The following is an 18,362-nucleotide window of genomic DNA, read 5'->3' on the forward strand; positions in this document are numbered from 1 at the left end:
CTATCATTCTTTATATTAGTTTAGAATTGAATTTGATATCTAGTCGTAATGACGTCATAGTAATCGTATACGATTGGCTACCGCAAAGCCTACAATATGAAAATAAGCTGGCCTTTACTCCAAAATAAAGGCTTGGAATCATCATTATCATCACCACCACCGTCACCACCATCACCACCACCACCACCATCATCATCATCATCATCATTATTATCATCATTATTATTATTGTTGTTGTTGTTGTTGTTATTGTTGTTGTTGTCATTATTACTATTAAAATTATCACTACAAAAATCATCATAAAATTATACTTTCTCTTTACTTTATTGCACCCCAAATGGGCCCAAATCCCTTTACTTCTGAGGGTCCCCCCCCCCCGCCCCCTCCCTTAAGCCGAGGCCCTCAACCACCAAGGGAAGCTGGCTGCGTTTGATTTACCACGCCCTCTTTTTTTTTCTTTTTTTTTTTGCGGAGCTTTATGGCGTATCTGAGTAATCATCCTGTGGTGGAATGATGAAACAATTTTCAGCTCAAGGAGATTACTTTTCTTGACAATTCTTCTGTCAAGAATCGTTGCGCGATGTGTGCAGGCCATCTGAAAAAAAGAGTTTCTTTCAAAACTGTCCATATTAATGGCAGAGCCTAAAATAGAACTTGCTCAATTCTGGTCATCCTTTATTGTGATGCTTTACTCAAGATATCTAAACATAGGATTGGTTTACATTGTTCCATTGAACGCATCCAGTGATATATGATCTGCGGATTTATAAGTGCAATCTAACGGATTGTTCTATGAGCAAATAGGCTTTTGATGGGTTGTATTGCATTCATTTACAGACTAAATATTGGGGTTCGCTATTTGTTTATTGCATTCTTGAAAGTTGAACAAGAGAGTTGAGGAAATCAAGACCCTTTGTAATACTTTTCAACGTGTTGGTGCAATGTAAACCAGCTGGTCTCGTTTACAAAAGCATCTTTTTCGACGTCCGAATCGTGATTTGAAAGACGTTTACATTTACGACCGGGAATAGTGGACATTGAACACACCCTTTGTTTTTCATTATATCTGCGTTTTGTAATCACGTTTTCAATCATGATCCATGTTGCCGTTTAAAGGTCAAGTCCACCCCAGAAAAATGTTGATTTGAATAAATAGAGAAAAATCAAACAAGCATGATGCTGAAAATTTCATCAAAATCGGATGTAAAATAAGAAAGTTATGACATTTAAAAAATACGCTTATTTTTCACAAAACAGTGATATGCACAACTAGGTGAGTCAGTCGATGATGTCCATCACTCACTATTTATTTTGTTTTTTATTGTTTGAATCATACAATATATAGATTTGACAATAAGGACCAAATTGACTGAACCATATATTATTAAACAATGCTAATTCCACATGTTCAGGGAGGATCGTTGTATCACTTGACAATAAGGAGAAAATTAGAATATTTCATATCTCATGTAACAAAATACAAAAGAACTAGTGAGTGGATAGTCTCCTCATTTGCATACCAGCCAGGATGTGCATATAACTGTTTTGTGAAATTAAGCGAAACTTTAAAATGTCATAACTTTCTTATTTTACACCCGATTTTGATGAAATTTTCAGTGTTATGCTTGTTGGATTTTTCTCTTTTTATTCAAATCAACTTTTTGTTGGGGTGGACTAGTCCTTTCAATTTGGAAACCGACATTGAACACACGCTAAGGGGTGATATTTCATAAGGGAGAAGCGGGTATGTCGAACGAGGGGTAACCCCGAATACTTCTGTCCTTGCCAAAATGAATCACGGCGCCCTAATAATACCCAAGAGTGAAAACGGGGCCCCGTCTTACAAAGAGTTACGATTGATCCAATCAATCCCAATTCCCAATTGTATGGAAATCCATCCACACCATAATTTTTCTACAAGAAGTTTGCACAATCTCCTTCCTTAAAAAAAGAGAATCGCACTAGAGAATGATGAATATATAAATAATCATCCTAAAGTATTTTGAACAAATTTGCATTTGAGATGCTGACGTTGCTGGTCAACCATAGTTGTGGTTGATCGGATCAATCGCAACTCTTTGCAAGACGGGGACCTGATGTACCGCTGACTCAACAAATAGGGCTTGAATGTCTTCCACTAATTGATTGACCAAAATAGTAGAAATTTTGAAAAGGTCCATGTAAATATTCGTCGAATATTTTTTTTTTCTCTTTACCACGGGGAGGGGGTGAATGCTTTGATGAATGGCAACGCGGGCTCGACCCCTATAAAACTATTGCATAACCATCGTGATAAAGGTGAGATGTATCCCTAACAACAGTTCGAGGTTTAATACCCCAATTACGTTTTCTTTTTTATTACCACCACAGTATCTCCAATTTTGAAAAAAAAAATATTCGCGTTGTGCAAGTTCATTAAAGAGGCTGAATGTGTCCAGGGCCGCATACATTCGTAATTCCGAAGCTTCGTTATTCCGAAGGTTCGGATATTCCGAAGGTTCGTTATTCCGAAGGTTCGCATTTCCGAAGGTTCGTAATTCCGAAGGTTCATTAGTCCGAAAACGAAGTGAGGTTCGTGATTCCGAAGGTTCGTTAATCCGAAAAAGAAATGAGGTTCGTAATTCCGAAGGTTCGTTAGTCCGAAAACTAAATGATTAACTAACCTTATTTCGTTTTCGGACTAACGAACCTTCGGAACAACGAACCTTATTTCTTTTTCGGATAAACGAACCTTCGGAACAACGAACCTTATTTCGTTTTCGGATTAACGAACCTTCGGAACATCGAACCTTATTTCGTTTTCGGACTATCGAACCTTTGGAATAACGAACCTTCGGAATAACGCCACAAATGTTCGGATTAACGAACCCTTTTACGTTTTCGGATTAACGAACATCGAGGTATAGGCAATTTGCGTGTTTCGGAATTACGAACCTTCGGAATAAAGAACCTTCGGAATTACGAACCTTCGTAATTACGAAGTGTAACCGTCTAGGGCATGTAGATGTACTAGATAAAACAAACTTATCATTTTTTTAAGATTAATTTAAAAACGCAGAAGTTTAACCAGTTTTGTATCATGGCAGGGGTGTGTTGCTACATGTGGGGGTCAAGGGGCGATCGCCCCAATAATTTTCTAGTAAAATATATATTTAGAAATATGAGAAAAGAGAAAAAAGTAAAAGAAAACAAAGAGGAGTGTCAAAAAGAGAGGTCTAGTTTGTGCAGCTCTATACCCCTGTCAAAGGCACGTCATAATAAGTCTGCTGAACGGACTTTGAAAGAATTTGTTAAACCTTTGATTCATATTTTTCAACTAGTCTATTTCTTCAGGAGCGTTCCATCATTAAAACTAGGCAAACTAATATCCTTTTTTTTTTGTGTGTGTGTGTGTGTGTGTGTGTTTTTAAGGAGAGAAAGTGCTGGGTGATTATCGCTCAATGTCATTATTTACCAGTCTGTCGAAAGTTCTGGAAAAATTAGTTTTTATAATTACGTACGACAAAGATTATGCATGAATTGTTTTATCCCTTGCAGTGTAGTTTCCGTGAAAAAACATATACTATACCCTTTTTGACAATAATTAACAAAACTACTAATGGAATTGGCGCATATGAGCTTGCTGTTGGGGTGTTCCTAGACTTCTCCGAGGTTTTCGACACAATAAATTACGATATAAACGGAATCCATTATGGAATTAGCTGAGGGGTTGCCTTGGAGCGGTTCGGAAACAACCTCAACAACAGCAAGCAGTATGCTTTCATAGCAAATGTCAATTCTACTTCCAAATTAATTTCGTGTGGAGTCCACCGAGACTCAGTCTTGGGTCCGCTTCTTTTTCTTGTCTCCATTATACTTTTGTAAATTATCAGTTCCATTGTTTCCACTGAACCGAAAGCAATTACCTTACATTATCAACCAAGAATTTGAGACAGGTCTCGGAGTGGACCATATCCAATAAATTATTGCTTAATCTAAAAAAAAATACATTCTTTTTAGTGATATTATAGATGAACTTTATATTAATCAAAAACATTCAAAGGGTTAAAGCAGGAGATTTCTATGGACGACAAAATTTCGTTAAGGATTAATGGATGATATATTTATCTGATAATTTCAAGAAAAAAATGAAATGTACAGTAAATAAAATAAGGTTAAATTTTAATCCTGAAACATTGTTCAATTCGTACTTTACATTGATCCTCCTGCATTATTACATAATTGCATGTGCGGGTATATTGTGTGATTATATCATTTGAACAGACTTCCTCTTCTACAGAAAAAAAAGCATTATTTGTTATTCTGATTATCGAACATGCACGGAATATGTTCTTTTTAAGATATTAACGACGTTCTTAAGCTATTCATGTTTATCATAATCCTGGACCATTCATTATATAACCTTTGGAATGGTTTGTGTTACCTCCCCAACAGAAAACAAACATTGACATGGCCTATTATCATCATACCAAGATATCACTGTTGGGATCCCACAGGGCAGTGTTCTGGGCCCTATTGACATCTCTTAAAGTGTTAGTGACACATATATGGCACATTTTTGCGGCCCAAGTATACAAGTACGATAAATTTTGATATGCAAAACAATTTAGATGAAATAAAAAAAAACTGGCATGACACTAATCATCTTACAATTAAGTTTAATAAGACAAAAGTCATGATGATATTTAAAAATATATCCTCGGCCAAACTTCACCTATTATGAATCGATGATATAAGCCAGTAGAACAAGTGAAATTATAAGACATATCTTGGAGTCGAAATACGAGAGAATCTTAAATGGAATTCACATATTGCTCAACTATCCAAAAGTCAAGCTTATAAGATTGATGTTTATTGTTGTAATCGTGATTTTCTGTTTTCATCAGGTCATCTTTTGTACCTGAATGAATATATTCTAACAAATGAATAGATAAATAAATAACCTTAACAAGCATGAATGAGAAACTGGAATTAATAGAGGTAGTAGGATTGGTATATTGCCTCCACCAACATCTGACTAACAACGAGGGGGGTGGGGGATTGGACTATCTTGTGTTGTAAATAATTTGCGGGTCTTGGGCGGCGGCTGTAAACCCCCATACGCACCCATACGTCTAAATAGTGTAAATCGTGGAGGCTGACATTATAAAGGTTAATCGATGACATTCATATATTTACTTCCTAAATCAACGGTTTTAGATGTTTCAGTAAATTTATTTCTTGAATTGTAAGATGATTTACATTGATTTGAATTAATTCATTTTCCACTCTTTTTTATTATAAAATTCAGAATAAAACATACATGATAAACATAGAATAATTTAATTATGTATAGTTAAAAAAGTGAACATGTTTAGAAAAGTAACAAAGTATTCAGTGACTTAGTACAATAAGTCGAATTTGTTTCTGCGAAAACAAAAAGTGATGGAACTTGAATTAAAAGCAAGGCTTGTATTTCTTAGGTCCGTCAAAAAATACGAAAAGTGTGTATATAATATTATTATTTTTCGTCAGGACTAACTACAACATTAGACGAGTAGGCCTACAATAGTAAAAATAAGCAATAAATGTTAATTCATTTCGTCTTCAGTGGATATAGTCATAGACATCAAACAAACCTTCTGTCTTGAAGTATTTGTCATGCATTGCGGGGATCAATTACCAAATAAACATGCATAATTATGTACACAAATGATCAAGCATAATGTTGTAAAAGTAAACAAGATAAAAGACTGTTGCTTCTCGAATGGAATTATCTTCATGATATCATGTCTCGCTAGAATACTAGACCAAGACGAAATATCTAAACGTTCACACACCAAATTTAGAATGAATTGGTACATGGTGGCCAAAGGTATGGCTAAATAAACAGGTCCATTTAAATTGGTCAGTGTAAATTGGGCCAGTTCAGTTCTTATCTGCTTGGAAGCAGATAAATATACATGTATAATCATGATAGTGTGACTTTTTATAAGACATTACAGTCATATTTTATGGCCCCACGGACAGATTCCCACCTACTTTTGGTTGTTGTTTTTTTTTTCATCATGCTCTGCTGATATATAGTTGTTTTTTTTAAACACTGAAATGCAAAAAAAAGTAAAATAAAAATCTTTCTGCTGAACCACCTGTATGTGTGTCTATCAAGTCAAAGGCTTGTTTCACCTAAAAGAAATAACAAAATTAAAGGAAGCGCCTGTAAAGTAAAAATAGTGCTCGTTTTGAGTACATTCCAGTATTGTTTTATTTTATATTCTTATGAGTCTTCTTCAGAAGTCTGTTCACAAGGGGAGTGTTTCATAAAAGGATTTGTCAGACCTTTTATCCGACAAGTCCTGTTTTATCTGACAGTTACCATAGTAACAGTGCCTCTCAGCCACTCATGAGCAGAATCAAGGAAAGTTGTCAGATCTGACAACTTGTCGGACAAATTTGTTAATGAAACGATCCCCTGATTATATGCAGGCTATTTAGTTCTTTAGTGTATTTATCTTATAGAACATTACACAAACACCTCTGTTTTTTATGCCTCAGTCACATTTGCCTTACGTTACGTCTACGGCGGCCAGTACGGCGAGTCGAAAACAGCCGTTTTAACATTTCTTGTACCAGCTACATAATTATAGGTGGTTCATTAATAAAACGGCTGTTTTCGACTCGCCGGGCTGTACGACCGCCGCGCGATAAAACGGCTGTTTTCGACTAGCCTTATACGGCCGCTGTATATAGCAAAAATGACCGAGGTAGGCCTATATTTAACACCTCATCATGCTGATTTATACGAGGTAGATATAGGATTTCAGGAAGTAAGGAGAGTGTGCAAAAAGTGAGGCCATATCGCCTTGTAATATTTTCCAGATCATGAAAGAGTTGATTCCTCAAAGAAATCAGATAGTTAAAGAGGGGGGGGGGGGTGTCGCAGAAACGGACTTTTCATTTTTGGTAGGTGTCAACTGCATGACTGTATCATTGGTGGATCCAGGGGGGCACATCCGGCCCGTGTCCCCTCCCTTGGAGATACCAAAATACATGGTTATTGGATTAGGTCATGCATATATAGGCAAGTGAGGACCTAAAGGACCCTTTTTTTTGCTCGTCAATATTGTTCATGGAACAAAATGATGACATCGATTTGGTAGTGAAGACCTTTTTTGGGGGGGTTGTCAAAATTTCCTGTAAAAATTCCCCTGGATCCATGCATGGACACATTGAGGACACAGTTACTCCTCTTTTATTGCATTAAATTGTCAAATCAAAGACAATCTGTTTATTTTGTCATTGCAAATGGCAGTATAAGTACAGTCTCTCAAACAACATGTCATAAAATTGCAGTCAAGAAGACATTGAGCAAACACACAAGCTGCACTCTTTACCGCGGGAGGATTACCCTCACGTTACATTAGATCTTATTATCATAGACCTATTATACAGTGCGTATTTAAAAAAAACGGGACACATTTGAAAAGTCTATAAAAAAATTTGTTTCAAATTATGATGTCTATGTTTTGGTGTTAATAGGTGCTCTGAAGTCTTATCTTTCAAATGCCATTAAACAAATTAGTTTTGTTCATGCTTGACCAAACACGGAATGTTTTGTCTGGGTTTAAAAAGGAGGCTTGCGCCAAAATGGCATAAAATGAAAAATATGATGATCGGACTTCTTGCTAATCAGCAGACTTCCTCTCAACCTTTTCATTATCTTTGCCATAATTTTCTAATTATGCGGTCAAAATTCATTTTCAAATCTATTTACTTGCTTGAATTATTGTTTTGTTGTTTCTTTTTAATATGATCTATTTTAGCTTTGAATATTCCTTCTGTAAGCAAAAAAAAAACATTTTTTTCAACCGGAGTATGGGAAAGCGTGTTTTTTTTTCCAAATCCTTTCATTGTGTGCTACAAACGTTATGGTGCCTTTAAACAGTGCCATACAGATGGGCGGGGGCTCGGGGATGCTCCCCCCCCCCACAAATAAAAAAAATCATGACCAAGAAAAAAGTGGAAAGGAAATAAAAGGAAAGATAGAAAGTGAAAGATGATATTATTTTCTGAATATTATGTCAAAATCTGTCACAAATTGGATAGTGTAATAAAAAGGTGGAAATTTTTGCTTGCTCGCCCCGCTCGCTCACAAATTTTTAATACATTTTACCCAATCTGCCATACCTAGCTCCTTCGAAATTGACTCAATACACCATTGCCATTGAAAGATATGAATCCTTTCCTGGTTATCCTGTCAAGCACATATAATTAAACTTGGTCAAGAAATCAATAACCCCTTGAAAAATGGATTCATGTCTTTTAAAGGTACCATAACATAATTTGTTTTACATAATAAAAGGATTTGAATAATTACAAGTTTTCGCAATTAATAATGCAAATCTTCTTGCATGGGTTGACAAAAAGTATTTTTTCTTACTTATGAAGGAAAATTCAATGGTAAAAGAAGTTTAAATGAAAAAATAAAATAATTCAAGTAAATAAATAAATTTGTAAATAAAATTTTGACAGCATAATTGAAAAATTATGGCAAAGATAATGAAAAATTTAAGAGGAAGTCTGCTGATTAGCAAAAATTCTGATCATCATACTACTCATATTCTGCCATTTTGGCGCAAGCCTCTTTTTGTACCCCCGACAAAAACGTCCCGTGTTCGCTCAAGCATGAACAAAATTTATTTCTTTAATGGCATTTCAAAGATAAGATTTCATAGCATCTTTTAACATCAAAATATAGATATCAAAACTGTCCCGTTTTTTTTTTATACGCACTGTATAGGTCCACGCCCTTAACCGGTACAGGCGCCGTGGTGCCGGCGCGTCCATTGGTCTGCACAGCTTTGGTATAGACCCTCCTTTTTTTCATTAAAATATGGACATTATTACTGAAGAAATTATATTTGATTGATATAGACCTACCCTTTTGTTTTCTGGGCAGGATGAATGAGACATTTAAAATGAAGACGGAAAATGTATATTTAGCATAATAAAAACTAGCTCAGTCTCAGCACCGTGACTCGAGGAACCCTATATTCAAGGTCGATGACTGAGCGAAAATAGCTCACAAATTGGGATAATCGACCGGAGTTTATGAAATGTCTTAATATAATGGTAATGACGACTTATAAACCTATACACTGTTGGTTTATCATGGTGTTTGAAGAAAGTATATCGGCCTGTACAACGCACACGTGAATAATATAACAATAACATAGAGATTTTACTCAAAATCAGTCGGGCTCAGTCAAACAGATGTTATTTCCATATGGCTTCTCCGAGTTGTAAGTGAAAATTCCTGACAAGAGAGTTCTTTAAACATACGAGAGCAAAAAAGCAACATTTACCTCTACCCTTCTATTAAAACGTAATTTGATTATCAAAGTTCAATAAATTTGAGAAAAAGTGTATTGCGGACTGGTGTAGTCTATATTATTTCAAGAAAGAAAAAAAAACAGACCTTGATCCTGATGGTGGGTCCTTGGAAAACGTATCCAGATTCTCCCCGTCAGACATCGTCAAATTAGTAGTTGATTTGGACGCCATGATGATGAGTTTTGTGGACCTTGTCCCAACTCCACCTATTTACTTCTCGATCCAAGAAGTGGAAACTCGCATAAAAAGGAAGTTATGCAATTGCGCCTTTGCGTGGAAACCGAACAGTATCCTGTGCGGTATAACCCCCGATTATTGCTGAATAATCTCATATAATCTCAAATCGTCCAGTCGAAAACTGAGGGTCTTGTGTTTGTTGGGCGAGTACACAACCAACAAACCCAAATAAAAGGATACCTCACGCAATGTAATCACGTACTCTTGCTGTTCATACATTCAGTGAATATATTATTTTATACGCCAACCAATCTTATCGGGGTTTTTTTTTTCGTATTAAATCAGCGTTTTCAGATCACTTGAATAGTGTTGTGTTCCCTGCAGGCCTATTGTTAACTATGAAGCAAGTTATTAGTTCAATGCACAGCATTGGGCTCTTTCATATACCATTGAATGACTAATGATAATGGGAAGAAGAAGAATGTTGAGAATACATGATGTGAATCAAATTAAGTTTAATGATGTGTTATCATTATAATTATTCATCATAAAGCGACTGTTTCTCGAAAATACACTTAAAATTTTTATTGCCGTAAACTTCCAGCATCTTATTAAGTTGTGAAACGTTGAAGCATATTCATAATTCATAGTTTTATTCTTGAAATGGCTTCATACCTGGGATTATTGGGCTAATAGGTTCATCCCTGACACAATACCCCATTTAATATAATTTGTACTTTAAATGGTAAAAGGTACTTGCAACGCCACTTAATAATGATCCATTTCTATAGGATGCCACTCCAAAATTAACTGTCAAAGCCACACTCCTTTAAATATAATAGTGACATCATTGTGTCTGAATGTGATTTTTATCATGATTCAACAAAATAGATTGCTCGAAATCATAGTCATAATTTTTTGTTATGAACTTTGGTCCTATGCCGACCCAGCCACTTGTAGGTTTCATTTTGCATAATGATTATGTATACATCTTATATACGCGAATGGCATATATGGGGCATCTTTCAAAATGATAGCTCTGTTTGGAATGAATGTATCCCCATACTTCAAATCACTGATAAACAGGCAATTAAGTCTAATACGTTTACTCAAAAAGGAGGCGAAAATCCAAAGTATTTATAGATGGTGTTAATTTACACCCAGAAGCATTGATGTAATTTAACATCGTAAATATGGGGCATTAGGGGAAGCGGGTGGGGGCTTGGGAGAGCTTGCCCTACCCAGTTTTTCACGACCAAGAAAAAAAAAGAAAGAAAGAAGGGTTAGTATAACGTTATTTTTTAATATTACGTAAAAAACTATCACAAAATTTGATTTTTGTAATAAAAATGTCGAAAAATTTGCTCATTCGCTTCGCTCACAACTTTTTATATATACGCCATATTTTGACCCCCTCAAAATGTTTGGCTCATTACGCCTCTGACCTCGTCGGCGTCGTCGCTTCTATACGGTCCATGTATTGGACCCGACTGCCATATATACGGAATTCGGGTTTTGCACGACGGGTGCCACTTTAATAGGCATGTCAGGGGTTCAAAGCAAGAATGGGTTAAGGGATTGAAAATATCAAGAAAAAAAATTAAGAAGAGTAGTAAATTAAGCTACATGGTGTCAAAATGTTGAAAGGGCACGTCACTTCCTTTTCCCACATTGAATAAGATATCTATAAAGTTACAGAGTTGCCAATACTATGAAGAGTTCTAATTAAACTTGACAGGAGAACGGGATCTCTAACGGCAATTGCGTTATCAGATGAATTGTATTTTTATATCAAATGATTGCACATCTATTTTGTTCAATGTATTTTGATGCAAGGCCTTTTTTTTTTTAAACTGAAGCTTTGCTGCAGCCATGAAACTAAACTAAAATAATAAATGAGATAAATATCAAGTGCAGAATAAACACCTCTAAAAAACTGACAATTACAGGCCTATCCATTTTGTCCAACAAAATTTCGTGACCATGCAGGTTCTTCCAATCTGTCATTTCAAATAGTATAGACCCATATATGTATGCAATTCTTAGATTTTAAACAACTTTCATACTCCAATTAGAGATAAGCGACACGATGTTGTAAAAAACAACAAAATATTTGATGAAGTTGAAACCACTTTTCATCATATAGCAGGCTGATCGCTTGAAAAAAAAAGATTGGAGAAAATAACAATTTTCGTTCATAAATTATCAATTTCTTGACAAGAGCTTTGTTAATATTTTCTTTTTACCAAATGACTCATATGTCTTTTCAGTGCAGGTATTCGACGGTGAATTAAAAAAAAACATATAGGGCATGTTTTATGCCCTGTAACGACCTACGAAGTTCGGTTGAATTTCCCATTTAGAAAGAAATCGCAATAAAGAAGGTGATATAGGCCTATCATGACCCAAAATACTATATTGTATATAGCAATACTTATTTCAATCTTCAATTTAAGAGTTACATTTTTGTGAATTTTGTCATCGTGATAATAGGACTCAGTTCAGCAGCCAGAAGAAGGTTTAACATGATTTCTCTTCCACTACCCTTCATATTGTCAGTCTAGATGTTGAAATTGTTTACTGTTCTGTTTAAAAGTTACACGTTGAAACTTTGCCTGATATAGCAACAACTTGAATTTAGCTTTCATACAAAAGGGGGACTAAATCAATGAAAATAATTTAATGAATATAGATAATTATATGAAATAAAAGACACCCGTATGATTTTTTTTTAAATTGGCCTTTTTGTTATACCTACATAATATGATGAGCACGTAAAAGAATTTCCTGAATGCATGGAAACATAGATTTGGGTGAACATAAATTTTGTGCCCCATGTGAACCATGAGTTGAATTTCCTAAATGTAAACATTGATTTGTCGCCCCAGATGAAACATCTAATTGGTGCTCTCCGGTCAAATATATAAAATTGGCACCCCCGCTCTTTTATTACCCCCCCCCCCCTCTCTCCGTCTTCCCTCTTCTCCCCTTTCCCACATTCTCCTTTTAAAAATCTTTCTCATTTCCTCTTTCCCCTTCTTTTTTTTTCATTTCTTTTCTCCCCCTTTCCCTCTTTTTCCCCCTTCTCTCCTTCATTCCCCTTTTTTTCTCTATCTCTTTTTCTTTATCTGTTTTCCCCCCCTCCTTTTCCCCTTCCTTTTTCTTCCCCTCTCTTTCCTTCCCCCTTTTGGCGCCCCCTTTTCGCCTATTTTCAGGGGCCCTAGCCCCGATCGAGGGCCCCCTTCATTTCGCTCGTGGTTATAGGGTTAGATCGAGTGGCGGCGGGGTGGCGGTCGCACTTTGTCGCAAAAGGAACTCTCTCCAAAATGTTGATTTATGAAAAAAAAGGATTTTGCCCTTTTTTGCACGTAAGCTCCTCATAATTATGCCGACGCAGAACATTTTTGCCCGGCTTATAGGCCCTATGGGGGGGGGGGGGGGCGCTGACCATGCAAAAAATCACAGATGGTCAATTTTACGTTTTTGTACACGGTTTTGGAAAAAAAAGTGCGGGACTCCCGCAGCCCCCCTCCCCTGTTTCTGCGACCCCTGAAGGCCCTGATATGTACACTAAATCTATCCCATCGATCAAGACTCGACTCAGTGCTTCCACTCTTCCTGGAATCCAGGAAATGCCAGGAAGTTTTGCTATTTTCCAGGATCATTCCAGGAAGTGAGAAATTCCAGGAAGTTTTCCAGGAAGTATATCATTTTCGAGAATGATATTATATTATCTGAATATTATGTCAAAATCTATCACAAAATTGGATCTTTTTGATTAAAATGTCAAAATTTTTGCTCGCTCTCATGTTTCGCCCCCTCAAATTTTTGGCTCAATTACGGCACTGGGGGGAGACTGGAGAACCGTTAAAAAAATTCCAGGATATTTTTTAAAATTCCAAGAACTTTCAGATGAGTAAATTCCAGGAAGTTTCGTTTTGAAAAGTGGAAGCACTGACTCGACTCGAGCTCGACTACTGTCAAACTTTTGTCGTCGAGTGCGCCTGCGCTAGAACCAAACTATGGCGGCATCCATGAGCTGGGATAGACTTCGTCGAGGCGTTTCTACTTCCCCCAAACCGGCAGAAAAATCGAGTTCTTTGACCGTAAGCCCTACATTTATTTTTATTAAAAAGAGACATACCTATCTATGTTTGAAGTGCAATAAAAAAATTATCGTTGAGGGATTGAGATTCAAACAAGGCAGCTACACTGCAGACTAAGTTTTTGTATTGTCCCATGTGTGATTATTGATGTAGGGTCATCACTTGCTCACTGCAACCATCCTGCCTGTGCTGGCTGTGCCTGTGGCAGTGCAGCGCACTGTGGCGTGGGCCCTGTGGGGACTTACCTCAAGGCTCTAGTGATGTTCGTGTAGGCTCCACTTCACTACCGCTACACTACGCTACACCTACCCGAACATCAAGGTCCAAAACTCACTTTGATACTCCGAGTGACAAAGGTGGGATTTTATGAAGGAAAAATATAAAATTCATGCAACATCACGATCTTTTAGTTTTAAAGACTTTAGACTTTATTTTTAATTAAAACCAGTAGAGGCGCACGGCCAATATGGGAGACTCTCTCCAATAGGGGAGACAATCTCCCACATTGGAGACTTGCTTTGCAAAAGGACAAAAGAAACAACACCAACAAAAGCATGATTTTTTCAACCCAAAATTTTGTCTCAATGAGGTCAGAAGCCCATTTGTTTTGTGTGTGATTGACAACAAAAATCCTTATCAAAACAAAAGTAGACGGTGAGGAATCTCCTTATCACATTTTTATTTGCCGCCAAGGTAATCCTTTTGCAGCAAATGTAAACAAAGGAAATTGGTCTCCAAAACTGGAGACTGTCTCTGAAATTGGATACCCAAATTCTTTACAAAAGTCTCTGATATTGGAGATAATCTCCCACATTGGAGACAGTCTCCAATATTGGCTGTGCGCCTCTACTGAAAACTAAAAGGTTTAAAAACAATGAAAACTAATATTCTTACTTTTCACAAAGTTTAACTTCTTTTCCATGCTTCTATCAGTCTCAAAATTGGTGAGACATTTTCATCACGTATTAATTCACTGCCGATTCCAAAACATCGCTAACGTAAACTGTGCATGATTTAGCATAATTAACTGTCTAAAACTTTGTGACGGAGACCATAAAATAATGGGGCCTTGGCAGATGTTTTGTAGTTTTCTTATTTGTTGATCAAATTCTATGAAATGTGTATATTTGAAAGCTCAAAATATGATATTTGATGAAAATCAAATAAAATAAAATGATAATATACCATAAGAAGATTTATTAAACAATGGAATGAACATAAAGTATGAACATAAACTAAAAAAGAACTTGTCAATTATCAAGGGAAAGAATGACTGAATGAATCCATAATTTGCAAACATGCTCTGAGGTTTTGTAATGAGATAATAAATGGATGAAATGCTGAATAAACATCCAGTAACCAAAGGAGATTTATTTTTCAATTTTCCCATCAAACTCGAGTATTTAGGCAGGGCTCAACATTAGCAGTGGCCTGGTGCCCCGGGGCAACCAAAAATGAGAGTCGGGCCACCAAAATTCTGTAAAAGCCTGCAATTGGTGGCCCAGTCAGGCTACCAAAGTATTGATAAATTGTAATGCTTTCTATTATTTTAGGGCTAGCAAATTTGCTTTTCGGGCCACCAAGAATATGAAATTGATGATTTTGGTGGACCGATCGGGCCACCAAGAAAAAAAGTTAGTGTGGAGCCTTGATTTAGGTCTACTCACAACTGTTCTCAGACTCAGAGTTTACAAGTTTCCATTCACAAAATATATTTGCCATGTATAATAAGGACAGGTGATATTTGACTAATCAGGAAGTGCCATTTAGATCACGTGTCTAAGACTGACTGAAAACTCAAAAATACATTTTACTTACCTTCAGGGTAAAAATCATGACTTTGACGACTTCAAAATAAGCCTCAAATTCAATTTCCATAAACACTAGTGTCAGTTGCTCTTGCCGTCGGATTTTGGGGTGATCTGTTCAAACACCTCTATATTGTTGCTGGCACCTTAAGATATGGTAATACTAGAAATTTGGCACTGCGAAAGAGTATTTTGGGTGGTTCACGCAATCACAGACACTTATGTGTTTGCGAGTGCGCGGAGATTGCCACATACCTACTCAATTGTCAGCTGCATGCTGTGAATGTGAAGTCGTTATTGTATACCCAGGGTCCCGTAACACAAAGGGTAGCAATTAATCGTACTCTTGATTTTTACGATTGATTGTACATTGTAGCCATTGGAATCAATCGTAGAAAAATGTTCTTCGATCATTGCTAAGCTTTGTGTAACGGGCCCCTGGTGTTGTGTGTCTGGACAGGTTGTGTGTCCGAACAATCAATTTAAAAGCGACCTTCCATTCACATATGGGGAAATCAAGGCCAATCTCAGAACAGAGAAGGGATTAGAGTCTTTCACTCAGCTGCATGCCTGGGGGTGTTATGTGATAGATGCCGGCATGTCTGGGAGGTCTAATATAGGAGAGGAATAGTTAGTAGACTAACCAACCGGAAGTAAACTGCATGTTTTCACTTTGAAACATGTAACTTCACAGAGGATATTTATTTTGCTTTAGCAATCAATAGACCTGCTTAGAGTCCAGGAATTGGGATTGTTGGAAACTTGAACTGCGACAATCCGAAGTAAATAACAATCCAGAGTTCCGTCAAATTTGTGCTGTCCGAACCTTTGTCGCATTAGTCCGACGAGCTCTCATGACGGATGGATTATATCATGCAAGTCAATTGGCCTTTTGCAAATTTCGTTATTGAATCGCCAGCCGAGGCCCATGATTTGTGGCCCCAATGGCCGATTCGACAGCCCCTGTCCCGCCTTTCTTTTGACACAGCGCATTCAAATACATGTAGTTTGTGCATGCGAGGGCTGCTGAATTGTGCTGCACGGCACGTGACATGCAACCTGGAAATGGCAGTGGCCATTCACTCCCGCATTGTACTTGAATCCCCTGCAAATAAAGGCAACCTGGAAGCTAGACTGGAAACCTGTTGTTTCGGATGAGTTTTTAAACATTTTCTGATTTTTCTCAGACGGAAGACTCCCATAGCCATAGCCAGGACTTGTAATAAAGGTAGTTTGCATGATGCTTCTTTGGGGCAAAGGGTGAGCAACCTCAACCTCTTTGATACCTCCTTAAATCCAACTTTAAATGGGAGAAGGAAAGCACTGGAATGAAAATTTACATTTTCATGTAAGAATCAGCTTACCAGTTTCTCGAAATATGTGATGTAGAATCCAAAATGTTTATTCCAAAGAGTCGGTATCAGGTTCTTTGATCGTTCGTCGTCATGTTTCTAATGCAGCTAGAACATACCAATACGCGTGCCAGCCAATCATTTCGTGCATGATGTCTATGTAGCTACAACCACTACGATGTGTATGGAATACTTCGGTCTATAGAGGGAGAGGATGCAGCCAGGTCTCACCGGAGCAATATCCTGACTGAAATAGACCGAGTTTTCGGTCTACCCGGAAGCATGCTGTTGATTTCATTCCTGTACATATATTCACAATGCGTTTGGGTTTTTCTGTTTTTGTTTATTATTTGTCATTTTGTACTTTTTTTAGATATTTGCAAGAAAGTTTGTGAACTCAGAACAAAACCACAAATTATTTGTTTCTAAATTCTAGTGCATTTTTTCGAAACCCTGTTTCCTAAATCTGAGTTAAGCCGCCACATGCTTTAGATGGCAAAATTTGGCTTTTCAGCTGGGATTTCTTAGTTGTGGTGAGTGATGGTGCCTGTGTATATAACGAGTGTGTTTGGTGTGTGTTGTGGTGATTGAATGTGCTGCCCGCTGGCTTGTGAAATAAGTTTGACATTTCAAATCGCTTCACTTGTCACATTCAGGGCATGTTACTCTTGTCAAGTGTTTCCGTTGTCGAGGTTCAGTGTCATTGGACATTGCTCTTGCATTATGCAACCACCTTGTTAGACAGTTGAAATCCATCTGTTTGGAGTTTTAAAAAACAATTTTTTTTTGTTTCTCCTACACTACACTGTGACTCTGTCATGGTGGAGGAGGTGCCGTGTCTAAAGCAAGACTGTAGTCACAGCGGAACAACCAACGAAACAGACACTGAAGCTTTCGATCTATAGCCGAAATCCCTGGACGTCTTCAGAGGAGGGGCAGTAAAGCAAGACGTATTCCAGCGGAACAGCCGACAAAACAGAATGATGCTTTCGGTCATGTGTCTGTGTTTAGTCTAGATGCAAGATACATCACACACACTCAAAATATACACAGCCATACAGCCATCTTCACCAATAGATCAATATTAATTTAAATTCAGTCCAAAACAAAACTGCAATGAAGAAAATTCCAATCCAAGAATCTAATACTGACATAGAGCTGCCAAATACTACTAGTCAATGATTCACAACATTTTTTTTCCCTCATTGTATTCTTTACAACAGGGTCAAGTACAGTCATTGTGTGGCTTGCATTACCCTCTACGAACACGATGTTTCGAATTAGAAAGCCTCATCAGGAGATCCTCGAGCAAGGTATGGTGCATGAGCAAATTCCTAAATTTATTGGTGAGAGTGAAGCCCAGCGCATACTACATGTATGCGATCCAATATGACATTTTTCTCATAAGTCACATTTTGCATTAAATGTTAAATTTCCTAGAAGTAAATTTATTTTATTTGAAGTTCGGCCTAATGATAGGAATAATAAATTAATAATTTTACTTTGCGGCAAGCCCGATGGATGGAGTAGTGTCCAAATGGGCTTCA

General features: G+C 37.1%; 1 protein-coding gene across 2 annotated transcripts in view; it reads left to right on the top strand.

Annotated features, from left to right (window-relative positions):
- The first annotated feature begins 13,539 nt into the window (after positions 1-13,539).
- Positions 13,540-18,362, top strand: part of LOC129254386 (sphingomyelin phosphodiesterase 4-like) — a 30,346-nt gene continuing 25,523 nt past the window's right edge. The window contains exons 1-2 of one of the 2 annotated variants that reach the window (XM_054892848.2): positions 13,540-13,655; positions 18,039-18,128. In XM_054892848.2, the coding sequence (XP_054748823.2) occupies positions 13,572-13,655; positions 18,039-18,128 (174 nt within the window). In that variant the 5' untranslated portion in view covers positions 13,540-13,571. The remainder of the gene's footprint in view (positions 13,656-18,038; positions 18,129-18,362) is intronic. The other variant, XM_054892849.2, reaches the window with a different exon arrangement.

The sequence above is a fragment of the Lytechinus pictus genome, chromosome 2, assembly GCF_037042905.1.
Source record: "Lytechinus pictus isolate F3 Inbred chromosome 2, Lp3.0, whole genome shotgun sequence".
In the NCBI taxonomy this organism is placed as follows: domain Eukaryota; kingdom Metazoa; phylum Echinodermata; class Echinoidea; order Temnopleuroida; family Toxopneustidae; genus Lytechinus; species Lytechinus pictus.